Source organism: Paralichthys olivaceus, chromosome 6 (genome assembly GCF_024713975.1).
Source record: "Paralichthys olivaceus isolate ysfri-2021 chromosome 6, ASM2471397v2, whole genome shotgun sequence".
Lineage (NCBI taxonomy): Eukaryota > Metazoa > Chordata > Actinopteri > Pleuronectiformes > Paralichthyidae > Paralichthys > Paralichthys olivaceus.
The window spans coordinates 1794246-1821868 of NC_091098.1; the positions used below are offsets into that span (position 1 = coordinate 1794246).

Consider the following 27623-nt stretch of genomic DNA (forward strand, 5'->3'; position numbering starts at 1 on the left):
TACTAATGAATAGAGGTTGGATATTGGCCTGTAGCTGGTCAATGCATTATAGTCAAGGTTAAGTGTGTTGTGTTTATAATTACTTGAAATCAGGAATATTGCATGCACAGGTTCCACGCATGAGGTGGCGAAGTGACGTTCAGAGACGGTCTCACAAAGCTCACTTAATGTAATGAAGGTCAATTTTGCCCTGGTTGCATTATTTTTACAGGATTTGTTGTCTTTACGTCAGAAGTAATACCGGCTCTGATTAAGGTGACTTTGTTTTTGAAGAAAAGGGCCAGTTCTTCACAATTTAGTGGAGAGAGCTGCAGGTGGGTGGGGCTAGTTGCTGAATAATGGATAATTATACTTTAGAGTTCCCCGGATTCACTGTAATGATCTTGATGAAGTAATAATTCCTTGCCATATGTATTTCTCTGTAATAAATCACAATCATGGCTTCTTTGTAGATATAGGCAGACAACGGTGTTATTCAAATGGTTAACCATGTCATTTGAAGAGCAGTCATGACTGTATGGTTCAGTTGATTTCATTATATCACAAAACTTAGCTTCATCCTGGTTATCAATGAGTCTCTTTACAACCAGAATTTATCTTTTGGTCTATGCAATGTTTCCAGTGAAATCATAAAATACAGAGTGATGATCAGAGATAGGTAATTCACATACTGAAAAATTCCCCATGTTTAACCCTTCTGTTATCACTATGGTTTGGCTCAAAGCTTTGAGAAAAATGTATAACCTCTGTAGCTTTAGGATCATTCTGGATATTACCATAAATAATAAAGTCTCCTTTCAGAATTAGCATTATCATATCTGGTGACACCTTCTCTTATAAGGTTGAAATCTCACTGAGTTTTAGTGTAGCAGCTTTAATCAATTCCCTGATTGGTGATGAAGATGGGTAGAGGAAGGGGCCTGCTGGCCCATGGTTGGCACAGAGACATGATTTAGCACAAAGGGCCTTCCAAGGGCATGATGCAGTTTGGCTGTCTGGAGCTGTCTGGATCCAGTGAACTTTGGATGTACACCATCAGGCTGAAAATGTGTCCTTGCGTTTCAATTTTATTTATATAGCGCCAAATCACAATATACATTATCTCAAGGCACTTTACATAGAAGGTCAAGACCTTAAAATCGTATTTAATATAGAGAAACCCAACAGTTCCCACAATGAGCAGCACTTTGGTGACTGTGGAGAGAAAAACTCCCTCGTTTACTGGAAGAAACCTCTAACAGAACCAGACTCAATGTATTCCATGGTTGTTGCTTTTAACCATTCAGTCAGGTTGAAGAGTCAGAAGTGGTCCAGAGATGAAAACATCCTGAGACTGAAACAGGAGTTATAAAATATAGATGCAAATGGATGGATTTACTTGTTTATACAGTAATTTGCACAGGCTTGCTATTGGATGTATAAAAAGCAGGTGGGGCTGTACATGTCCAGGTGTTTGTGGCTGTTGACTGTTTGAAATGTGATTATTTGTATCCTGTACTTTTTATAGTGTCATATGCAAATTTTATGTGGTACGTTGGCATACTACTGGATTTTTACACACAAAAACACCACATTACATCTCCTGCTCAAACAATTGTAAAGAAGCTAACAATTAGATTAAATATGGATATGCTACAATTAGCAGACAATGTGTTTTGCAATTTACTTTTCAAGGCAACATGGCTGCCATACAAGATGTTTGGAGGCAATGAGGTTTAGTGTCTTTCTCAAAGAAAATAATTTGACATACATGAAAGAGGAGCTATGGATCAAACAAACAGAAATGCAAATCAAAAATGTCTTACACCATTTTGGGAGGTATATATATGTCACTCTTAATTTGTTGACAGCTGAAACTTTACACTGGCAGGTATCATATGAACTGTTGCTTATGCTATAATAGTACCCTGAAAGATAAAGAGTTGTTTGGTAGTTGTCAAAGATGTGATGATCTTTTTCTATCTTTTAGTTAGGCAGGGAGAGCTATCATAGCTATTAGCCCTCATCAGTTTACTAAGGTAATAACAAAAAACAGGATACCATTAATACCCCTTAGATCTGAGTTGTGTTACTTGTTACCTTAAATTAAAACGTGTTTTTATGCAGGTGAGGGAAAATATATTTTTTTGCACATTTAAATCCGACATAACAGCCTTTTATTTGCAATATTAATTTATTACCAACATATTACCAACATGCACAATAACAGCGTATTTTTCTCCCCAAAAAACATATATTTTTTACATATTTCATGCATTTTTATTCAACATATCCAGACATGCTGTCCATAATGAATTCATAATTTAATCATAATAATTTAATTGTTTGACTGTTGTAAAAACTTAAATTCAAACGTGGCTTCAAACACATTTTTTCCCAGTTTGCCAGATACTGCTCTGCAGGAATCCAATATGTTATCCATCAATTGAAGTGAATTATCTGAATGCATTTAGGAATGTTATCTCATATGTCATATCTCATCTCTGAAGGATCTTTTATTTTTATGATATTTTATTTTATTATCACCATATACCCACAGAAGACATTGGCCCAATTTGCTTTGAATATTGCCGTTATTATACGCCACATATAGCTCCTCTTAAGGAAAATAGCTTTTAATGGGTGAAGGACTTCCATGGTCAACATGTTCATCAACTCCTCATATAGAACAGACGAGCATCACATGTGATAGAATCCTGGTGGTATATATATATATATATATATATATATTAAATCAACCTGAGTGGGTGACTGGGTTCCTTTTAACACTCTGGAGGAATTGACTGTCCATATGACTAATGAATCCATGATCCTTCCTGCGGTAGATGGAATCTTTCTCGGTATCCAGAGGACTGCTCTCTAATGACCACCGAGACTTCGCTTTTCTCCACTCAACCAGTCAATCCCGATGAATGTCAGACTCATGGTCATGAATATGAAACCCAGCACTGTGAAACATGCAGCCTAAAAACCCAAAGAGAATATGTTATTAGAGAATCCTTCTTTCCTCTGTTCTTCTGACTGTTAGATACATTTGAGCCTCATTCATTCATTCATTTTTTCCTAAGAAGTTTTCTTAAGGAAGTTCCTCAGAAAACTCTTTGTCATTTTCATGATGTGTTCTTAAACTCCAGAATTGTTTGCACCTGTGTTCTTATATTGATTATTCCGATAAGGTGCAACCGAGACTTGATCTGCCGGCGGCTGAAGGGGTGAACTACCAAAAACGCACCGGTCAGACGCTCTCTACTTCTCGTAGTGTCAGCGAGCAGGCAATAAAGGCCCATCTCAAGTCTTTTTACATCTCAGGTCAAAGTGATTCATGAAAACATACATGATGATGGGTTTAGCTATACAAGGGGAAAGACACAATTGCAATGTTTGTCTGACATTGTTTAAAACATGTTTTGTCTTCTTAGAGAACCAAAGACTTATGACTACCGTCACTAATTTTTTTTTTAGAAGAAATGTATATTTATATATACATACACGTACTTTCTTATGAAAATAAATGTCTCTTTTTCTTCATGAAATGTTTGAGGTAGGTGCTGTTCTGTCACAACGTTGATCAGAAGCTTCCCCCATGTGCATTCTTTTCTCAGAAGCTCTCATCTGCAGAAAGGAACTACGACATTGGAAACATCCTCGCCAAACATTTGAACTCCTGCCAAGCCAGGTTGGTTCATTTTTTTGGGAGATTTTTCAGACTCTGACAGTTTGTCTCTCCCTGCTCAATTTGTGCCCAGAACAAGACCTCCACTAGACCCATTTCTGGTCTGCTTCGCCCGTTTGCCCATACCAAGCCACCCCTGGTCACACATTGCTCTAGAGAAGGCTGGTGACAATGTCTAGAACATTGTCACCAGCCTTCCCCATCTAACAGTAACTCAGTCATCCTCCCCATAATCGATACATTTTCTAAAGCGGCTCATTTCATTCCTCTCTCCAAGCTCCCAATCCTCTAGGGACGGGGTTTCAAACATACGGCCCCGCAGGCCGGATCCGGCCCGCCAGGGGGTCCAGCTCGGCCTGCCGGATGACTTTGCTAAGTGTGAAAATTACAGAAAGACATAAATTGCATTTCTATAAAAGTAACTGCTATTCTTAATCAGTCCACTGGGGATCGCACTGTAAAACAAGTAAAGAGTTTACTTTTAAAATATTTTTCAGATCTTGAGAAGTTTATTTTGTTATAAAGTCAAGTACAATAATTTTCAGTTCCAAATACCTGTGACTAAATGTTTTGCTCTGTAGATCAACTGTGATCTGAAGTTGTAATGCAAATGTGTAAATGAGAAACTGAAGCACAGTATTGGTGTAATTGCACTTGTTTTTCTTAATAAATTTCAAGGGTTGTGAATCAGAATGTCTCTTAAGAATATGAAAGTTTATGAGTACAAACGTTTAGTCATTTTTTTAATCGATGCAGTAATTGCTTCAAAAACAGCGTTAATGCGATGTCTGCTCGGGAGGCAGAAGCGCTTATTGCCACGGGCAGCAGCTTTGACATCAAACGCGTCACAAAGCAAGAGAATCTGCAGAGGAGAGCCCATGCAGATAAACTGTGGGCTGATGTCTGAGTTTTTGGTCTTTATGTTTCTAGTTTATAGTAGAAAGACCTTAAAATAGGGTTTATCATCAACAAACCTTCACTGATGATTTAGACATGGAGAAATTATTATTAATGAAATCTTTATTGTCGTTATGTATGCGTTGGCATGCTATGATTTTACTGGTCTGGCCCACTTGAGATCAAAGTGGGCAGTATTTGGTCCCTTAACTAAAAGGAGTTTGAAACCCCTGCTCCCCAAGTGTTCCGTCTGCATGGCACATTTCTGTGTACATATTTCTACATACTTTTTATTGATTTTGATTTGATGAATTCACTGCGACCTTTACCTTTGACCACTGAAATGTAATCACGTCATCTTTGAATCTAAGTGACAACTGATCAAAAGTTGAAGTCTGTGTTGAAATATCACATTCAAGAGGCCAAAAACATGATTTTTGAACTCCATGACATTCACAATGCAAAATGAGGTTAGTGGCCTCCGTCAAATTCTAATCAGGCCATTCATTAGTCAAAGTGAAATGTGTCAGATGTATTAAAATTCCCTACAGGTAGTCCTGATATATCAAATTCACAATGAAGTCATTGTGACCTAGACCCTTAACCTTGAGGCATCAGAAATCACTTAATCTTTGAGCCCAAGTGAATGTTTGCACCAAATGTTAAGACATTTCCTCAAACTGCTCTTAAGATATCTTGTTCAAGGAAAAACATAAACAAACTACATAGCCACTATACATCTCAAAAATTTAATTATGAAACCACCATGACCTTGACCTTTGACCACCAAAATCTAAATATTTGCACCAAATTTGAAAAGATTCTTGAGATATCATGTTCACAAGAATGGGATGGACCAACTGACAGACATAAAAAACACTATTTTGCACAACAGTGTCAGTAGTCAAGTGTGTGTAAGTGCTCTTGACTGTGCATAGATTCAGCTCTTACCCAAGAACAAATAAAAAAGTGGGTTTTAAGAACACATTTCCTCTTGAGATTGGTTGGTGAATGAGGCCCATTGTTCTAATTATGCTTCCATTAACTATTTTGTTCTCCAAGGGTTTTTTGAAGTCTCACCCCTTTCAGTCAGGCAGAGATATGTACCCACCTGTATCTTTGGTCTGGAGTTCATTGGCTCCTGGTCAGAGGGGATGATGCGGATGTAGAACAGTCCAGGAAGGATAAAGATCAGACTGGGAGCAGTCGTGGCTCCTGAACACCCAAAGAAGTCACAATAAATCATTGCATTGTAAAACAAAATGTATCTCCGAGGTAGTTGTCACTTGGTGATACTATAAATCTTTGTGTTTTATGATAATTTTAATAATTTTTAGTCAGCTTGTTTTTAAGTGTGATGTTATGTTTTATTTATCTTCATGGTGATTTATTGGACTTCTTTGTAGAGCTGCACTATGTTTCTTTTATACACATTTCCTTTTTGTTCAGGCTTTGCTCGTAAGTCTAAAATCTCACCAATTATCCCAAAGATATCTCGAATATTGGGAACAAAGATGACCAGCAGGTTGACAGTAAACAGCAGACACACTGCTATAGCGCTATGACGAAGCCAGTGGAAGGGCTTCCCTGGAAACAGTATCTGCAGGAGGGCCCGGCGGATCTGACAGAAACACAGACAAAAAGGCAGCAGAATTATCATCATATACAGCGATGAGCTCAATAAAATCTGTAACTGAATGACTCTGTGAACCTGCTCCTTGCAATTGACCTTTAAATCCAAAATCTGTAAATGTATCTCATTTATTTTGTCTCAATGGGCCTCATTCACTAATATCTTGAGTTTTTCCTCGAATTTGTTCTGAAGAAAGTTCTAGAGGAAGCTCTAGAGGTACCACTTGTTCTTATTCTGTGTTTTCAATTGGCCATTTTCAGAGATTGGCGTGTCGTTTTCCTGTATGCGTTATTTGAACACAGGTTTTACCTAATTTGTATAACCCTGCCCACCTACTTTTGTATTTTATTTGTGTTAGTGTGTGTCAGATGGTTGTGTGTATGAAAGCAAGATTCGTTCTCACGGGAAACAAGACCACAGGTACAGTCAGCGTGACAGCCACCAGGACAGCCAATCGAACACACAGGATCAGAGTGTCCAGGAGGTCCACCTTGCTGTAGGTATGGAGGAGCTCTGGCTCAGTGTTCTCTGCATGTACACACACACACACACACACACAATCTGTGACTGCTCTCTGGCACTTAACAGAGCTATGCTTTGCAAATACATAAAGAGATGTTGCTCTCACCATAGAAGGTCAGATAGCCAAATATGGCAGTGAAGAAGTACATGATGAACATTCCCAGGATGGAAACATTGCCAATATTCTGCATTCTTCGTTTGGTTGGGCTTTAAATGAACAAGATGGCAGTTGCTTTAGCAATACAGTTCATGATAAAGAAACAAAGTAAACATACATATTGCTATAGTCTGATTTCAGGAAAGTTGGCACCCTGGTGACATTTTTCTCTTTTTCTTTTTTGCCTTTTTTGATCATTTTGGCTTTGTGTGTCTTTGTGTGACCAGGAACACTTGAGCACCATCAGGTATCAGATCTGACGAGTTAAAATGTAAACAGTAACAGTGTAAAGAAAGACTATTAATTATTATTGATAACAATGTTTTTTTACTTTTGTAAAATGTATTATTTTAGTCGGTAAGAAAGACACAGCCATAGTCTGCTCAGTTAATCAGGGTTGAATAAACTAGACAAACCAAAATAAATCTCATTATCATATGGTGTGTGGAAAATGTTTCATCTTTTGTGGGGTTTTTAACACAAAAACTGGTGTTAATGCAAACAAACTGGTATTTTAAAGGATAAAAACAATATAATTCAAAAAACTGACATTATGATCAGAACTGATGTTGGTAAAAAAAAACTAAAATATTGATATATTTAGCGTATCACAGCAGATTTAGGGAGTGGACATTGTTGTCAATGAAGGTGCCGAGAGGGTAGTGTTTTTTAAATGTGACACTACCCAAAAAATAATGATGCAAAAAAGTTCATGCTGTTGCTCATCAATGACAAATGCAAGGTTAACCCTCTCACATAAAACAAATGAAGAATCTCTTTGAAACTGAATGATTTTGATTTGAATTTATGATTAGGGCTGAAGCTATAGTTTTATAGCAGTTTTTCACATGAATGTGCCAAAATTCCTTTTTTTTAATGTAGCCATAAGGGTTAAAGAAAACTTCAATTGTAAAAGTAAGAGCATTCATTGAAAAAAAAAAAATAATGGTGTCTTAAATAATCTGGATTAACTGTTGGTTTGCTTCTGATCTTGTTGATATTTTTGGACCCATTTGACCCACCATTTTTCCATATTTCATTACAACTAATACATAAGGTTGTCAAATCTAAAATAAAATCAGAGTTATATCCTTTAACTGTGAGGTACCTTTTGGCAAAACCAGCCACAGTTCAGAAACATTGGTCACCTGGTGCTGAATCAACCCTTAGCTATTACTCTTGCTTAATGAACTGGCATGAACAGTTTCTATTACGCCAGCAGAAGAGTCTTTACAGGCACCGCTGCCTACTTCATTCAGTTAAATAGTATTTGTGTTAGATTAGACACAAATCACAACCTACATTTACATGGTAAGGTCAAAACCTTACATTATTATAGAGAAACCCAACAGCACATCATGAGTAAGCTAATTATGGTTTTACTTTTACTTGGCTTTACATCCAGTGACTTAGAACAACGTTTTAAGTGACCTTTTGCTGCATTCTATTAAAAGCAATCATTTCTGTGGGGTTTCCACATCAGTTTTGAACAACAAGCTCAAGTTTGCTTTACATTGTACACATTCTAGATGTATATTAGGTTATAAATAGGGAGATGGGAGAACATTTTCATATGTGCATCTTACTTGCTCAGTTCAGTGTAGATGGGAAGCACTTCAGGGTGACATACAAAAGCAAAGGCCAGGATGGGGATGGTATATGTCGTCTGCAAATCACATGACAGAAACATTTGTTAACATTAACATTTGGTTATTTTCCAGAAAGTGCATGAACTCTTAACACAGTCAGCCATATACCCAGTCATATGATGCACCCACAAATAGTTTCTGACCACACACACACTCTAAGCACACTGTCTCCTGTGCTGTGCTGAGCATGTTGTATCACGTAAGGACTGTGCAGAGTTGAAACCAGGAGGCAGAGTTGCAGTCTATCACTTCTCTTCTCTTGATAGAGGAGTCACCCCCCAATCACCCTATCGAAACTATGTCTGCCCCTGACCACCTAAATTATTGAATAAAAAGTAAACAGGAAACATAAATACAAGCACTTCGTCAGAACCACAAAATAAAACAATAAAATGTAGACTGTTAAATATTAGGATCCAAATCACTACTTGTCAATGATCTGATAACTGATCATCAATTCGATCTATTCTGTTTGGGTGAATTCTGGCTGCAACAAGATGAATATGTGGGTTTAAATGAAGTGACACCCCTCAACAACATTAACACTCATGTTCCTCGAAGCAAAAGAAGAGGTGGAGGTGTCACAGCAATCTTTAGATTTGACTTATCAATCAAACCTCAACACAGATAAAGATGTTATAGTAGGTGATTTCAACATATGACATCAGCTTATGACAACCTTCACTCCCACACTAGTTGGTAACTTCCTATTATTCATCCTTAATAGAAGAAAATAAGAACAACCCCAGTAACCTCCTCAGCACTATAGCAAGTGACAGAGTCAAAGCTCTACTGATCCATCTATTCATTTAACTCTTAGTAGTAATGATTTCATGAGGTTCTTAAAATTGTAACTAAATAGATCACCCCTAAAACACAAGCTCTCTAGTGTTTCCTAGAACCTGAGTAGAAGTGGGAGTTCAGCTCCTCTCCTGTGGAACCAGCTCCCACTCTGGGTTCAGGAGGCAGACACCATCTCTTCATTTAAGGTTAGACTTAAAACATTCCTTTTTGATAAAGCCTATAGTTAGTTCTGGATCAGGTGAGTCCTGAACCATCACTTAGTTATGAAGCTATAGGTCTAGACTGCTAGTGAAACTCCCATCATGCATTGAGCACGTATCTCTGTCACTCTCTGTCTTTCTACCTCTGAACCACCATGAGTTTTGATGTTACTACTTGTCACTTACTTTATGTTTTTGCTGTCCCATAGTGTGTGCTTTTGCTATCCTTCAAATGTAATAGTTAATAAACATAAAGCTCAGTGTAAGTTTAGTCAGAAAGACTTGACCTGTTTATTGATAAGCTGGTTGTGGACATTCCTAAAGGGCCAATCAGATTCTGCCACGGTCTCTTGCAGCCAATCAAACTTTAAATCCTGTCTCCTCTCTTGAGCTGTCATTCAGTGATGCGCATATCCCTCCTCCACCCCAATCTCCTCCGGTCTTCAGCAGAATCATCATCACCTCATCCTGATCCTCGACCTCAACTGATCGTGATCGTATATATAATCCTGTATCGTGTTGGCATCGATAGTGTCAGTGGATCATGATGATGAATTGTGGATTATGGCGGCATCTGATCTTGGTGGCAGCTGATTGCGGGTTTAATTCAGTGAGACTGCGTGACACAATATACCTATTTCATGTGACATCTATTGCCCTTGTGTCCGTCCTGCAGGGATCCCTCACATATGGCTCTTCCTGAGGTTTTTACATTTTCCTCTGTTAATAGTTTTTTTTGTAGTTTTTCCTTACTCTTTTTGAGAGATAAGGGCAGAGGACGCTGCACTTTTTTAAGCCCTGTCGGGCAATGTTCGTGGATATAGGCCATCCAAACAAATTTGATTGACTGATTGAACCACCACCAGTGTCTAGACCCCGGGGCGGTTCCTGTTCTACGCTCTGCTTCACCCACTTCTATTCTGATGATATCACAGAGGGGTCTTAAAATGCCAAAGACTACAGCATTCACATCTCTTCTGTGCACTTGTCAAATAAACATTGTTAAATCGTGAATCAAGTCTCTCCTGCTTAAAGTTCAAGGAATTAGTGTCCGACCTCTTGGTTGATGGTGAAGAATTTGGTGGTGCATGTGTCGTCTGGGAGAGATGTGTTCACAGAGAAGTTACTAAACACTTCCAGAGGACAAGAGATGATGAATTTCTTGTAGATGACCTGATGTAAGAGAGAGAAAAAAAGAGTTTGAGGAAGTAAAACAAATGCAACCTTTACTGTCTATGGTAACAAACCAATATACCTTTGCGTACTTTTTGGAAACTTCAAAAACATATACTGTTTGGCTGGTATCTTAACTCTTCATTACCTTGTCTTTCTATGGAACTGATATATTGAATGCTGCTGCTTTCCAAAAACATCACACAGAAAAGGATTCAACCTTGAGATACATAGAAAGCGTCACAGAGACAACACTAGTTATCACTGCATAATTGTCTACCACCAAAAATGTACTCCATCTGAATAATTTGTAAGATCAAGGAGTTTTTTTTTTCTTAATTTTCAATCATTTTATTTTTTACCTTTTAATTTCAGTGCACATAACTCAAATATTCATTTCTACACCCTTTTAAATGCAATGTATGACTACCTGGCATATAAAAATGCAAAATTTCACACAAACACACACACGTGTAGGAAAGGTATCAGTAGAATATTGACATTTTCTACCAAAATGGTAGGTGCCATATCCACTTCCCATATCACATGAATTTTGTACATATTGTTATTTTGTTGATGTGCTATGTTGCCTGAGACATACTGTATATTGCACTTCTGTTTGTTCTGGAAGAGGGTTAAAAAAAAAGAGATGTCAAGCATGCAGGAATGACTCTGTGGATGTGGTATGCCCTCTGCTGAACTCAGCCCCCTCACATCCAAATTACACTCACCATAGCAAGTTTGCAGGAGTTTATTTCTTAGTTAGCTAACATTAAAAGTGTATTTACTGAGATGTACTGCCTCTGTAAACTGGATATGAGTGGTGGTGCTGAGTAATTTCTGGTGAATTATTGAAATTTACCGCCACGGACAGTCCTCTAACGAAAAAACCCCAAAACAATGAACATTTTAATGGAAAAGTCCCTAACATGACACATACAAAATTTGAAGTTGGTGCGATCAAATCTGGAATTGTAGCATAACATGTATGCTACATTCAATTTCTCCCGGTGAAAGTAAATGAATAGGTAGACCCTCTGTGAATATTTGTAGACACACTTTTGTAAAATTTATACATTTTCACTTGACCTGTATGTTTAGGCCCCCAAAAAGTATCGGAACAATTCCAACAGGGTCATTGTACTGTTAGTGCTCGGGCCCTGTTGTTGTATGCCTTCGCCAATCCGTGCATTTCAGTCTAAATAGTTTTTCTTTTCAGACTCATATCAGGTCACCATGACCTTTGACCTGCAGTAAACATATTCTCAGCTCACCTTCTTCAACTGAAGCTGCATCTGTGCATGATGCACAGTCCTGATAAGTGAAAAAGCAAGAGTGTGCACTAGCTGGCAACAGATTCATTGAGATCCACAATTTATATAATAATATTTAAGTGAAATGACACTGCACTGTAAATGTTTAATGCTGGCTAAGTAGCTAAACATCATGTGTTAACGGGCACGAAGGGAAGGTCCATAAATAAATACTATCCTTTGGAAAAAAACTGTGATTAATTGTTCGTCCTTGGTCTACCTCCCACCTTTCTGTTGCCTTGCTTTTTGTTTCTGATATCCCTACACTGACTTCTTCGATGACATGTCAAATCTACTGTTAGTACATTTGTTATTCCTGCTTGTATTGCACCTAATGGAATGCAAGCAACAGAATTCAGTATATCTGTGCATGACTGAACCATGCCAATGACAAAATAAGTCCATATTTTAGATCTCTGTCACTGTAGCAACTTACCAACTAGGCTAAAAAAACACAGTCATAAGAGCTGATAAAAAAATAAAAACCAAAACAGTGCAGGTCCAGGCTTTACTGATGCCCACCCTGAAGGTATACTCAGGATTTCAACTTGCAACCTGCATCAGGTCAAATGTGGCTCAGCTATGATGACAGTGACGGGCAACACATGAATGTATTCAGGTATTTCATCTGTTAGTACAAGTTTTGAAGAAAATATGAGCAGAAGCAGTGTCAGGCGTCTGGCGAGACATAAAATACAAATGCATTCTGGGATATTTTTGTTGTGTAAAAATTATGTAAAAACAGCTGTTTCTATTTTGTCCATAAGGTTAGTAACAGAAATAAAGTCCTTTTTTTAAATATTGTGAAATATCAAAAATAATATTTTATATTAAATTAAATATAATATAGTACTATTAGAACATTGAGGTGGCCCTCCCTCGAGATGACACTACCAGCAGTTGTAGCTAATTTGAATTTGAGACCCTTGTTGTTTGTCCTTTAGTAACTGCTATTGCCCCGTGGTTCTTAACTGACCTCTTCTGCTGTGTCAATATTCATAAACTGATGTGGTGACCCACAGACTCACCACAGAGAGAAAGAAGACCATGCAGGAAAGAGAGAATCCGCTGCTGTAACCAAGATATCCTGCCAAGTGAGAGAAAACAAACCTCGGTTAGTACAATTTTAAGGTACATTTCCATAAGCTTTTTTGAACTATATTGGAGAGAAAAAAAACATGTTTGTCTCCTTTAAACTTTGTGGAGGCTGTACCAAATTCAGTTTATACCACACAATAAGGAAACATTGTGTATTTTGTTGACAAAAACAAGACGATTACTTAATAAAAACTAAAGCACACGGACAGAACTGTGTGAAATGTATTGACACTCCCGTCAACGCATAAAAACAAGATGAAAATGTTCGTCAGAGATCAAATCCAATCAGGACTAATTTAGTTTTGTAGAAGAAAGTGAGGAGTTGGGAAGAGATCCAATCAGAACTAAGCTAAGGCGATAAGGAAGTTAGACGCACACATTTAATCTACCCCTGGGAAAGAGGTACAGCTTGCCCCCACTCTGTTTCTCAGGAAACTGTAATGCAACAAAATATCAATGCCTGGGAGAAAAAAAGCAGATCTATGGACACATTTCACATTTCAAGGAAAACAAGACTCTTTGTAAACCGTGTGGAAACATAACAATTTCAAGCAACATTTGCAGGCGAGTCATCCTGAAATCACACCACCACTGTCCTGTTAAATTAATGTTACAGATTACAGAAGTAAATGACCCATGAATGTTAAAAAACTTTGACTGACTGTTGTCACGGCTCCAGCCACTTCTATTGTGTTTTTCCCTGCTCTCTGTGTTCCCCTCCTTTTCTCCTCCTTCCTTGTGTGAGTGTGTTCTTACTAATGCTATTTTTCCCTTGTGCCTCAGGACTGCCATGGCTCCTCTGCCTTTTCTCCAGTTCATAGAGTTTCCTGCTCACCCTCAGCTCTACATTAAAAACTCTAATCATTCACAACCAATTCCTCTCTGTGTCTGCTTTCGGGTCCAGATCAAACTCAATCACATCGCAAGTTTTAAGAAACTTAATAGGTGTTATGAGAAAAGCTGAACTTGATTTTGCTTCTCTTACTCTTGTCACAGAGTACAGAAAACCTCAGAGGACCACAGTGGGCCACCATGTGCAAAGATAGTGAGAGAGCGTCCCAGCAGAATATTTCAACAGCTCTTCCAAATGCTTCCAAGTACAAAAGAGCACAGGAGCAAAGGAGGCTACAGCAAAATGGATTGGATGCAGAGGATTACCAGTAACTGATATTGAGGATGAGAACTTGTTCTTATGATAGAGACCGTAGATAGGAGGCTGTATGTTCCAAAGAAAACTCAAATAAGCAATCTTATTGACAAACATTATATTATATATATTTAAATTCAGAAAGAGATTGGCTGCTGCCCGGAGGGTATCTATTGGCATTGACTGGTGGACAAAAAAGTACTGACTGCTTAATTCCTGGCTATAAATTCATGCTACTTTTGTGTTGAACAATATAAACCAGAACACATACTGTTGGCCATTGAACCAATAGCCCACCCACACACTGCACAATCAATCAAAGCATGAGTGGATTAATGTATGCAAGAGTAGGACATACCAAATTAGTAGATTATCACAGTAATAACAGACAATGGGAGTAATATGGTGGCAGCATTTAAGCACACCACACCAGAGGAAGAAGAAACCCAAAGATGGAAACTGACTCTGAGCCTGAAACTGATGACATGCAGTGAACCATTTTTAAAATTAGTTTTAAAAAGTAAGACTTTGATGGTTAAATAGGAACCTTTTGTATACTTATGCTTATCTATCTGTCTTCCTCTTGTTATTTACCACCATGCATATGGAACGAATGCCGTGTGTGGTGCACACCTTATAGCTCGTCATCCACGTGATACAGAAGGAGGCAGGTGTCAAGAGAGTCCTTCATAAAGTAAAGTCTAAGGCAACTGCCCCACACGCTGGTCAAGCACATTCAACACCATTCCTCTAGGTGAAGGACTGCCAAATCTCAAATGACATGGGATGGGACACTTGCTCCCTAGTGAGTGGCAAAAGCTGAAGTCATTGCATCAACTACTGCTGCCTTTTGCAGGACATGCTCAAACCCTTCTGAGTACACTAGCCAGCGCGACTTTGCCACATTTCCACAGAAAATGAAAGGAAGTGTGAACCTGCATTTTGTTTGCCGTTTGGATCCAATCGATGAAAAGTTCTCACCACTACTGTGTGTTTGCATTGTGTTGCATTCTGTAGCAACAATATGTACTGATTGTAAGATACTGATGTGTTTTGTTTTTCTTTATGGGATTATTACTGCTGTTGTCAATGGTGAGAGAGAGCAGAGTAGATTTTTAGCTCCATGAACTAATGGAACTGCAGCTTAGCAGTTATTATTTTGATGTTGAAAATGCTAAAAAAAAAACGATTAGTCGCACTTCCTGCTACTGACAGCCTTTGAGAAATATGTTTTCAATATTTGTAGACATTATTTTTCTTAATTCCTGATGGCATTATAGGTCTTCTTAGTTAAACATATTTGAGAATGTCGACCTAAATACAGTGAACAGTGATTGCAACAACTACAGTTTATTATTTTAATACATCTAATATGTAAGAGTAGCACTACTTATTCAAGGATAGCAGATCTGATGGGATTATAGCCTTTGCACTTTTAGCTGTTAAAAGACCTAACATTGAGCACTACATTATCGATAGTTCAATTGTTTTGTTATGTGTTTTTTTGCACTAATGGCACTGCTGCTTTTACAGTATTCAATTTCATGAAGAATGTCATGCATTTTGTTATGAATAATGCATATCTTGTTTGAATTGAATAGATGTTTAATTTCATTGAGGTGTAAATAATTCATGAATTCAAGGGATAAAACAACCCTTTACACTTTATATTTGAGTCAACTAAATCTACTGTATATTAAGTCAACTATAATCTTGTGATATTTAGTCTACTAAATCTAGACTAAAACCTAACAAATCAGATGACTAAATTATGACAAACTAAACTGCATTTAAATCAAAGGATTATGACTAAATATAAATCAAAATTTGCTGGTGTTGAGATCTCTCACAAGACATGAAATACTCAATGGCCTTGTTGGGCCCAAACTGAGAAGTTGTTGATTATAATGTTGAATCAGTTGACTTACCCAGGTGTTTCATCAGGGCCAGCGGGAAGATGATGCAGACGGTGACAATGATGATGAGGTAGTTTCCATTCATGAACCAGTCGCTGGATGCAAAACACAAGACATCACACTCATATTAACACATATTTACAAATTCTGTGTATTCAATATTTCCTGTCAAAAGGTTATTTCTTTGTTTGTCTTCAACCCATGCACAGAGAAGTGGCACTGACTTAAGTCAAAGTCAACTTTATTGTCAATTCTGCCATTTGTGGCATGAGGGAGTTTTTCTCTCCACAGTCATCCTTCTCTCATCATATAAGTAGACAGAAGATAAAAGTACGCAAAAACAGAACAAGGCAGTCTTTGCTAAAGGAGATGGAGGGCTTAGAAATCTGTTGATGGTGGTAGTGGGGGGTGGGGGAATGGTACAGTCCTTGGAGGCAAGGGGAGAGAGTTCAGCATCCTGACAGCCTGGTGGATGAATCTGTTTTGTAGTCTGGTGGAACCAGCATCGAGGCCCCGGGCTTGTTTCCTAGACAGGGCACTGAAGAGGGGTTGTGAGGGCTTGGTGGGCTCATCCACGATACTGGTGGCTTTGCAGGCTAAGTGGGTGCTGCAGATGTCCAGGAGGGAGAGGAGTGAGACACTGGTGATCCTCTGAGCTGCGTTCACAATGCACTGGAGGCTCCTGCGGTTGGCGACTGTGTAGCTCCCAAATCACACAGTGATGCAGCTGGTCGGGATGTTCTTGATGGAGGCTCGGTAGAAGGTGTACATGATTGATGATGGTGCTCTTGTTCACTTAAGCTTAGGGAGGAAGTACATGTGCTACTGAGCTCTCTTGGCAAATGATAAGGTGTTGTTCTTCCAGGAAAGGCCCTCTGAAATATGCACCCCTGATTGGCTGAATTTGGCTGATGACTTCTGTGCAGTGGTGTTGTTCAGTGCATAAAAACATGTAAAGTAAAATAGTTGTTCAGTTGGTTCAGCTGGTTCAGCTGAGAGATGTTGTTTAGACTAATAAAATTGTATATGGTCAGCTGAAATTATCACTGGAATCCTGTCCACAATGTTATCAGAAACAAGTAATAACAAGCTGAACCTTCCATCCATCTGTTATATATACTGCTTACCCTCAGAGGGTCGCAGGGGAAGCTGGAGCCAATCCCAGGTAACATTGGGCAAAAGACACGTGGACAAGTTGCCAGTCCATAACAGGACCAACAGACAAAGATAAACAACCTTTCACTCTCACACACCTACGAGTCAATTAACCTAACCCTAAGTATTTGGACTTTTGGAGGAAGCTGGAGTACCATAAAAAACCCAAGCAAAAACTGGGAAAACACTGCACCACCATGCTGATCTAATCTGAACCTGTAAGTGGTATTCCCATTGTGCAATAAATGGGTAAATCAGGACAAAGTGTTACTGACTGAACAACCATTAGAGTGTGAGCCAATGATTCATCAACAACATCAAAGCAAGCTGGAAGTAGAGCAACATACAGTTCAGGGTTCGAATTACACAGTGGCTTTCCGGGGAGCCCTATTTTCCAGTGTGCACCAGTCCAGTACTTAACATGTCATGTGCATGAGAACACAGTGAAGTCAGGGTAACTGTGAAAATCATCCTACTGTTATTACTACAGGTAGTTAGTACATTTCAAACAGGCTTACTGTAGTTGGTGCACTGTTAAATGCATTTATATAGCGCTTTTCTAGTCTTGATGACCACTCAAAGCACACTACAGTTTTCCATTCACCCATACATTCATACATACAGTGCTTCTATAGCTAGCACTTTTTTTGTTGTTGTTGTTGTTGTTCTATTGGGCAATTTGGGGTTCAGCCCAAGGACACTTTGGCATGCAGATGGGAAGACTGGGGATTGAATTGGCGCTATATAAATAAAATTGAATTGAATTGAATTGAATTGTTGTCATCACTCATTGTTGTCTTTGTTTGTTTAGTGAATCTAAATTGTCTGAGGCTTGTTTTTTTTCCATTTTCACATTCTGACTTATCCATAAACCGCCCAAAATACTGGATAAAAGCACTGCTTGTTTTACAGTCTATTCAAATATCACGCCCCAACTCAGAGATGAGAAGTTCAGAAGTAATTTATGTTCAGTGCCACCACACATGGAATGCCACAGCAGGAATAAAAACAGAATTGTGTTAAATAGTGGAGACAAATGTTCGGAAAATGTAATGTAATGAATGAATAAATACACAACATTGACATATTTACTCTTATATTTCTTTATTTCAGGAACCATAATGTACGTAAAATAAAATATAATCTTTGACACAAAAGTGGAACATTTTTAGAGCTAATGTTTTTCAGAGGAGCTTGAGTCCTTTTCAGGGCAGCTGAGCGCCCCTCTACTTTTCTACAACAGACAAGTTGAGGGACTTCTGAGCTCTTAGGTAACAAAGTTGTTGACAAATCTCAAGCTCTGTTTTTGCTATATTGCAATTTGCCTAGAAAAAAATAAATTGCAACTCTTTTATAACCCATATAGCAGCCGATACAAATCAAAAAGGAAAAAGTAAGTGATATATACTAAAACCACCAGAATCATATTGTTTTCTCTTAATCTTCGACCTGTAAATTTCTGTGAAGGACACAAAATCCAAACAGAATTTTATACATTTTGTTGATTTCAAGGTTGTTGGCAGTACTCACTCAGAGCTGGGTGACTGGCCAAGCAAGGTTTGGATGACCAATGGTAGCTCATATTTTACAATGAACAGGTAGCTTGACATGGCTGTAAAGGAGAAAAAAAACAGAAAAGGTGTAAAAATGAGTGTTTACATGTTTCCTCAAAATATTGATGTTCTGGCAAATTTGGTTCCTGTGGCAAAATGTTTTAGCACCTCCTCCACCCAAATATGTGACATAAAAACTTCATTTAGAACAACTGTTTGAGATCTTACCTCCAATGTTATGTAATGTTATGATGACAGCTGCAAGAATCTTCCCTGAATGACCAAAAGCTCTGAGACCAAGCTGCTCGTAGGCTCTGATACCTGACATATCAACAACAAAGTAGCATGTTAAATAAGTGTGGACATTCTGCCACTTTAACAAGATTAAAATGTGTAATAGGTTTATATCATTATCATTACTACTACTATTAACTGGTGCTGCTATCATTAATAGCATCAGAACATCTGATGAACATCCAGAGCATCAGTGCCCCGCCCATTTTCTTCACTCAACCCAGCATATCAAGGCAGATGATCACCCATGTCAAGTCTGATTCAGCTAGAGGTTTCGTTAAAAGGACGTTTTTCTTACTTATTCCTATTTGCTAATTGTGAGAACTGTTTGGTTTCTCTATAATAATGTCTTGACCTTACTATTTAAAGTGTCTTGAGGTAATTTATTTTGTGATTTGGCGCTATACAAATAAATCTCAATTGAATTGCATATAAAGAAGGGGGAAAGTGAAGAGACATTGACATTGGGCCTTGTAAAACATTTTACTTCTGACAGTATTTTCTACATGAAATGAAGCCTTACCCACAACTCCAGCACTGCATAGCAACAAATGGATGGAATAACATGAAAGACAAGCAATGCATGTCAACAGGATCCTGTAAAAGACATCAGGTATTGTAAATAGTTTCATCATTGTCACATCTTACATGGTGATTCATTGTAATATTGTATTGCACAGCTTTGAAGTCTTAGATCTGAATTACTAAAAGCCACTGACATTAATTACAGTGTGATAAGAACTGGAGAAATGTGAGTTAGGGAGCCAAGTTAAAAAAAAGACATTTCAGTTGTCCAACCAGAATGACAAAAATGCTGGACCCAAGTTGAAGCATTTTATTTGACCAAAGAGACCATAAATGGAATGATCCATGGTGCATTTCACAGTACAGTTTGTCATGTCTTTAAGGTGGCACACACCTGAGTGGCCACTTAAAGTGAGGGGTCTGTTTTAGGGAAATAGGTAATCATAGGTTTTGCTCTTGTAAACTATTTTATCTCTGCAGCTCAGCATGGAAAAAATGTCAGAGGAAAACGAGGGTGGGGGGGGGGGGGGGTGGGGGGTAGTTTTGGAAGATATGTAGCTTGGGTTAAGGTTAACTGGAGACTCTAAATGGACTGTAGGTGTGAATGTGAGTGTGAACGGTTGTTTGTGTCTGTATGTTGGTCCTGTGATGGACTGGCCTCTACCACGCCTCTCATCCAAGGTGGCTCCAGCAAACCCTTGCAACTTTTAAAGGATAAGCAGTATAGATAATGAATGTATGCATTATACAACATAGACTGCTCCTTTCGATTGCTGTTAAGTTAAAGCTGATTTAGAATAAAACAAAAACTGTGTAATGTGAATGTAAAATAAACGTTGTTTATATAAACAGATGCTAATTCTCAACTTAAAATATTATATTATTCTCAGCCCTGTGTTAGATCTCACAGAAGTCAACTTTAGTATGTGCAAGTCACTGAGCATGACAACAGTGATGGCAAGTGAATGAGAGCTGAGGACTTGTTAAACCAGTGTAAATGTGCATCCTTTGCAGCCTTCATTACACATCATTAGCATTAGCTCTTTATTAAATTACCATTGTCTTCTATTGGTGAGTCTGTTTGTCTAATGTCTTTCATTTTTGGAGAGCCACTCAGGTACAAAACATCTCTGTGTGTGTATCAAATTCAGTTGTGTATGTATGTATGTATATCTCCAGTACTCACAGGAAAAGGACTATGCCAGTGTTCGACATGGCATATGACAGACCCAGAATGCCACTGCCCATGATGGCATTACTCAGGTTGAAGACAGACATTCCAAAGGAGGTTTTACCCTCAAACTGAAAAATACGTAAGACGGAAATATTAATTTTGAGCAGAAATCATGGATTGTGAGAATGATAAATCGTATTTATTGCAAAGAGGTGTGAATGTCATTATTAATATATAGGTTGTATGGTCAGGTGTGTTGGTTACATTTAATAAAAACATGTCTTAATTAAAAGCATTATAGGGGCAATGCATACCTGTATGTTGTAAATACCCCAATCATCCAAAGCTAAATTTGATATGTGATAATACCTTCTCGATATGCATGCACAATGCTATCATGCACATCAGATGCAAAGCGAGGGCAGATCTGTCTGTCTATTAAGAGTTGTTTGCTTTTAGCAGAAATATGCACCGCAAAAGCAATACTGAGTTTATGCCGAGTTCATATACTGAGCCTTGTCTGCATGCAGGGGATGATAAAAAACTTTTTTTCAATGGGCCAATGACATATACAGTATATAAAAACATTGTGCTGCAGTAGCAGTTCCTCTGCAGAACATATTGACGACAGACAATAACAGAGTGGCAGATCTTGGCTTACGCTTAGTATTAAAAATGATCTTGGGCTCGAAAAGGTTGGTTGCTGTAGGGTATACAATAATATTTGGAGCATTATGGTGAGAGTGAGAGGCAGCCATGTCCGTATTTTTATTCCTATAAGTTTGCTGGATTTCTGTCACTGCGTTTTTTTATTATTTTGTATGCATACAAATTTCTCTATGGAGACTTAATTCATGTACTTGCAAATGAAACGGACACATGAAGCATCTCTGCCTCTCTCTTATACTCACATCTGTAAACTGACTTGCTGCTTCGCTCTTGTGCTGCAGGACCTTTGCTTTCTCTGGTGGAACTCTACAACATCTATCACAAATAAAAAAGAAACACTCCTTCAACTTTGAAATAATACATTTACTTAATTTATTATGATTTCATAGGGAGTCAGAATAGTAGGACATATGTAGGAAACATACCCTTCCTCCTCAGGCACAGCAGCTTCATGGTGTTGATTACCTTTAGATAACTTCTGCAGTTCCATAATACTGACAGGCTCAGTAGTTATATCTTCAGATAGATGGAAATTTGCAACAGAATGGAAAGATAGTCTATTAAAAGGTGATATCTGAAGAAAGAACAAACATGGAAACTTTGGCAGAATCTTCGTATTCAAAATGAGACGTCTTGACATGGTATTGACTCATGTAAAATACATTGAAGTTTTTGCAGGTACTACTACCCAAACCGTCAACATTTCATATTCTCCGCCTACACCCACCTTCCTGCATCGCTGAACACATCCATTCATGCTTGTGAAGTGCAGAGAGTCATTAAAAAAACTCAAGCAAATTATTGCAAATTATTTATCTTAATATTGACAAAACTCTCAAAATGACAGGTTTTGTTTTGAAAGAATAAGAAAATTACAGCTAAATTAATAGAACGCTGTAGAACAGAATGTTCATATCATTGGGTATTTATGAGGTGCCTTTAACTTTATCATTTATTTATAATTTATGCTTGTTTTTGTTTGTGTTTGTAGTCATGCACCCTCCTTCCTCCTCAGGGGATGATCACTAGTCTGTAAATTTGGCACCCACAGAACAAAAATAAGTGCTGCTAATAGATGCACTGTATGAATGTGTGTGTGAATGGCAAACTGCAGTGTAAAGTGCTTTGAGTGGTCATCAAGACTAGAAAAGCTCCATATAAATACAACCATTGACCTCAGCCTCATCCTCAGCTGCAGCGTCAGCCTCAAACTCAAAAACAGCTGAATCAACTTTGGACTTCTGCATTTCATTTTCTTGCTATATTTATTGTGCAATAAATCACAAACAGTGAAAAACTGAATACTCATTGGATTCATTTTTGGGATGTTGTTGTTGTTAGTAACTGTCCTCAGGCCTGAACTACAAAGCAGGTTCAACATACCCCGGATATCTTTCCGTACTCTGGTTCGATTTAACCTAACAAACTAGGCCAAGCCGTCACACAATGCTGGTTCAAATTGTTAAGTCAACCCAGGCTTCCTACTCTAGATATGAGAGGATGCACATAAAAGGGGCGGTGTGTATGGCATATGACCGATCACAGACTTGGACAAGATTGACTGGCAGCAGTATCTCCTATTTCACAAATGAGGATCAAACTGTTCTATAAGAAAAAATACGACTGAAGGAAACACAGCTAGTAAAAAATCTCTGATTGTGTGAATATGTAAGTTATGGGACCCCGGTAACATTTGGAGAAAAAATTATTTTACATGACCACGACATCATATTGTCTGGGAGCAAGATAAATAACTTGGGGCCATGAGATATGAATCTGTTCTTTACTAACAAGACCTGTGGAACTGAAGAAGCCTCCTGATGAGAGATGAAAGCGCCTGGTTTGTCTGACGCCGCTAACACACAGTGCATCTCAATCTCTCCCTGTTTGGTTTCGCTAACACACACTGCTAAAGACATAGTGTCAGATCTTTGTCTGACTTCACAAACAGTACAACGATCATTTTGGTGAGGGGTGGTTGCAAGAGGGAGGGATGGTCTGTATTAATATATAGCGCTTTTCTAGTTTTGATGTCCACTCAAAGTATATTCTTCCTTCAGATCTTCTAAGTTGGTCATTCTCTACACATTACATACACAGTCTGTGTGACCCCAACATGGTCTTCATGACCTCATACATTGCTCAATATTTTTTGTTTGTTCTTCAGACCTTAATTTCTTTTAGTCATTGCTGACTTATATTTCTCTTCAGTCGATGGATCTTATAATTTTTGGGGGGTATTTTATTTAATTTGGTCCACAGACCTTAATTTCCATTTATTATTATGTATTATGTTCCATCTCGACAATATTTTCCATTTGTCAATTATGTCATTCGGCCCTTGCTCACCTTAATTTTCTGTCCAATCCCTAATCTTTATTGTGTTTGGTCCTCTTTTTTTGTATGTCTTCTCCATCACATAAGTTTATACCTGCATTCTAACAAGAATTATTATTATTATTATCTTCGTAATAAGGTATAAATAAGCTATAGCTATAACAATAATATTACATCGACTAGGTTAATATTCTTTATCGAGTTTGCTCTTCATTTCAGAGTCATCCGCCTTTATGCTTTCTTTCTTGTCTTTCTTTTTTTGGGGGGGTTCCTTTTCTACATTCTAATCCCAATGACACCACATAGGGGTCTAAAACACCAAAAGACTTGATCCGCTGTAACTCGCCTTCACCCTAATCTCCTTCGGTCTTTATTCAAAGCCCTGGTCGAGTTCAGCAGAATCATTCATGCAGAATCTATTGCTTTTCTGTCTGTCCCGGGAGAGGGATCCCTCACATGTTGCTCTCTTCTACGTTTTCTTCCCCTTTTAATAGGATTTTTTTGGGGGGTAGTTTTTCCTTATGCTTGTTGAGGGTTAAGGACTGAGGACACCTTGTTAAGCCCTATGAGACAAACTGTGTTTTGTAAATATGGGCTATACAAATAAAATTGAAAGAATTCATCACTATATTAGGATCAGCACCAGTGTGTAGACCGTAGAAGGGATTCCTATTCTACATTCTGCTTCCCCCCCTCTAATCCCATAGGGGGCTAAAACACCAAGATTTATAATATTCACCATCACTTTCTCTGTTGTGCATGCCACAACCATTAAGTCCAAGTATTTCCAGAATGAACTGTGACTTAAGCAGGATTACATCCAAGTCAAGGCTTTGGCAGATAAATTAAACTTAGATAGTTTTGAAAGAAAAACATTGTGATTTACTGTGTCACTTAAAAACCATTGCACCGACAACACCACTTTTGTCAAGATAAGCTTTGATTTGCAAAAACAGCATTCAGAGAGAGAAGACAGATGAAAATGAATGACATTAGCAGTTCATTAGTTACATTTCACCCCATGTCGGTATCAAATCAAACATCAAACTAAAATCACTGGAGGAACTGTCATCAGTTCCTGGAGGTTCACAGCATTTTTTAAAATCAGGTTTCCTGCATGGAATCTCCATGGATAGCATTTTTGGATTTTGTATCTATTTAGTCATTAAAACTATACTAATATTTAAGAAAAAGCACTGCCATTCAGATAAATAACATTTCCAGGTGTCCTATTCAGCTGAATTTGCAGTTGAATGGTTTGTACAGTTCTCTTTGCTGATAAAAATAATATGATTAAAAAACCTATCCTTAGCGATAATATGTCATAGATTCAAATTCTGCTTGGTAGGCCAAAATATTTGAAAACTCCACTGAAGCTCAAAGCTCTGTTTATATGAGGTTAATGTGAAGCCAAGTCTGTTCCAGTTGATCATATCCATTCCATATGGGCCTCAGAAATGACAGCCAGAGAGATAACAGCTGAGAATGACCTCCCTGTACAAACATGACTAAACGTTGACATAATGTTCAATATTTGTCACATGGATTTTCTAAGTACTGTCTCTATGGAGAAGGACATTTCACTTAAAAAATCAATTTCAACATGGTAAAATAAAAGATCATTGAAATAAATATTTATTATGAAATCATCCAGGCAATTTCAGAGCAATCTGAACATCACAACAAAGACTAGCATGTACTGTATATGATAGTCTTAAAATAAGTTAAATGCAACACAAAGTGTCATTTAGATCAAGATCAGGATCTGTCTTTTCCATTCAAGGCTACGTGTCACTAGTGGTCAACAATTAAAAACTAATGCACTTGTGTTTTAGCACGTTGAAATTACTATTTAGCCTGATTGTGGCTCTAAATTCATTCATAACTGATTGGACTCCATGTCTGATTTGTTGAATTTTGATGACTGATGCATATCTTTTTTTAGCATAAAGACAGATGATTATTAGACATGGTTGAATTGTTGTTTTAACCTACTTTTTAAATTAGGTAAATGCGTTGTAATGGAAAACTTGCATATGAACTTTGCTTGAACTCTGTCCTATGTCTGATGTCTGTGTTCAACAATAACTCATATAGAAACACAATTGATGATTCAAAACTAGAAAAACACCTTTCACTGTTTTACCCTTAACTATCAAATGCCCTGACTGTTGCTATGCGCTTGGCAGATGTAACCTCAGAGTTCATGGCCTTTCTGCATGATGATCCTCTTGGTGACCCTGATCTGTGCAGAAGCAAACTTCTTCATGCAGAAGTATAAGCAGACAGCTTCCTGTGTTAACCAGACTACGGTTGGCTTCAGTTTCATGCTATTACTGCAGAGTTTTCTATTAAATGACCTAAAGACAATTCCGGTTTGAGAAACTCTTTATTTCACATCTCGAGATAGATTTCCACCACAGCATCTAATACCTTTGTTGTCTGTTATAGTCTCTGAGAGGAAAGTAAATAAAAGTCAAAGTCTAACTGTACTGGACACTATCTGATTTATTGTGAGGCAGGTACACCCTCCCATCCTGAGCACCAATCACACTGAAGAGTTTCTTGCTTTTTGCAATACTTTTTAACCAAAGACACTTTCACAGCCGTAAACAGAAACCTATATTTATGACATTATCATAGATTATGATATATATAAATATATATATATATCCAAACATCATGTTCTTTAAGTGACTGCAATTGGAATTGGAAATGAAAGAGATTTCCTTGTCTGTTCAGGTTGCCATTAGTTCACTATAGCTTTACATAGAAAAGTGATGTTGGCTGCTATATGAAATCTTTATCAAGACTCACTGTATCAGCTGACACAAATATTAACCACAACACCATCAACATGTTTTGTTTTGTTATTTTACAGTTAATGACATATCAAAATGAAATGAGTGCATTACACCATTCCCACACACATTTCTTGCACTTACTTCTTATTCCAAAAATTATTCATAATATTTAATATGAAATATTTCATTTATCATTTCAAGTTTAAATTGTTAAAAAGAAAATCTAATTTTTAGGGGGAAAACATTTATACCTCAAAGTAACCTCATTGCTACAAAAAAAACAATACTGTACCCACATTTTTTAACAAAGTTAACGTAACATCTATAATTCATTTATTTTATTTAGGCAGTAGCAAAACATTAAATGACTGGGGTCAAGATCTGACCAAAATTAGTTGGTGTCTTTAGCTCTACTCCTCTCTCACAGTCAAACACTTATCCTGAGGAGACCTTCTCAAATCGTCAGCCCTCGTGTTAGTACAGTAGCTCCAACTCAGCCAGAAGAATAGAGTGACTTACCTCCAGAAACACGCCAAAGTGCCTCTCGGAGGGAAAACCTGTGTGTTTGTCGTCCTTATGTCAGAGCTGTAGTTTGGGTAGGGAAGATTACTAACACTTGTTTTTGGAGCCCAGCAGTGAAGCATGGAGTGTCTCAGAAACAGGTGTGGGAGAAATGAGTAAATGTGGAAGCAGGCAGTGAGCAGGAGAGCTGCTTAAAACAACAGTTTCAAGGTTCTTGTGATGTCACATGTCAACAAACTCCTCTACCTTTCCAAAAAAAACAAGTTATGTGTGGCTTTATCTCTCAGTCGTGAGGTGATCAGAGCCGGGTTGCATAATAGTCTGTCTGCTGGTGGGCAGTACATTAGGAGTGAACTGGAAAAGGCTCACTCTATTGCAACACGTTTCACAGAGAGGTAAAATATATGA

General features: G+C 37.9%; 1 protein-coding gene across 2 annotated transcripts; it reads right to left on the minus strand.

The window, feature by feature from the left end:
- Positions 1-2154: 2154 nt before the first annotated feature.
- Positions 2155-27382, minus strand: LOC109630672 (sodium-coupled neutral amino acid transporter 3-like). Of its 2 annotated transcripts, XM_069526663.1 has the most exons (16): positions 27213-27382; positions 21978-22068; positions 21795-21867; positions 20896-21011; positions 19708-19781; positions 19119-19211; positions 18868-18949; positions 16195-16277; positions 13050-13108; positions 10592-10708; positions 8469-8548; positions 6832-6932; positions 6607-6731; positions 6047-6191; positions 5682-5785; positions 2155-2964 (listed from the first exon to the last, which is right to left on the minus strand). In XM_069526663.1, the coding sequence occupies exons 2-16, from the start codon at positions 22040-22042 to the stop codon at positions 2860-2862; spliced, it is 1422 nt and encodes a 473-aa protein (XP_069382764.1). In that variant the 5' UTR covers positions 22043-22068; positions 27213-27382; the 3' UTR covers positions 2155-2859. The 2 variants fall into 2 exon arrangements, with proteins under 2 accessions (XP_069382764.1, XP_069382765.1); XM_069526664.1 differs by lacking the exons at positions 21795-21867; positions 21978-22068 and having other exon boundaries at positions 27213-27353.
- Between the last annotated feature and the right edge of the window lie 241 nt (positions 27383-27623).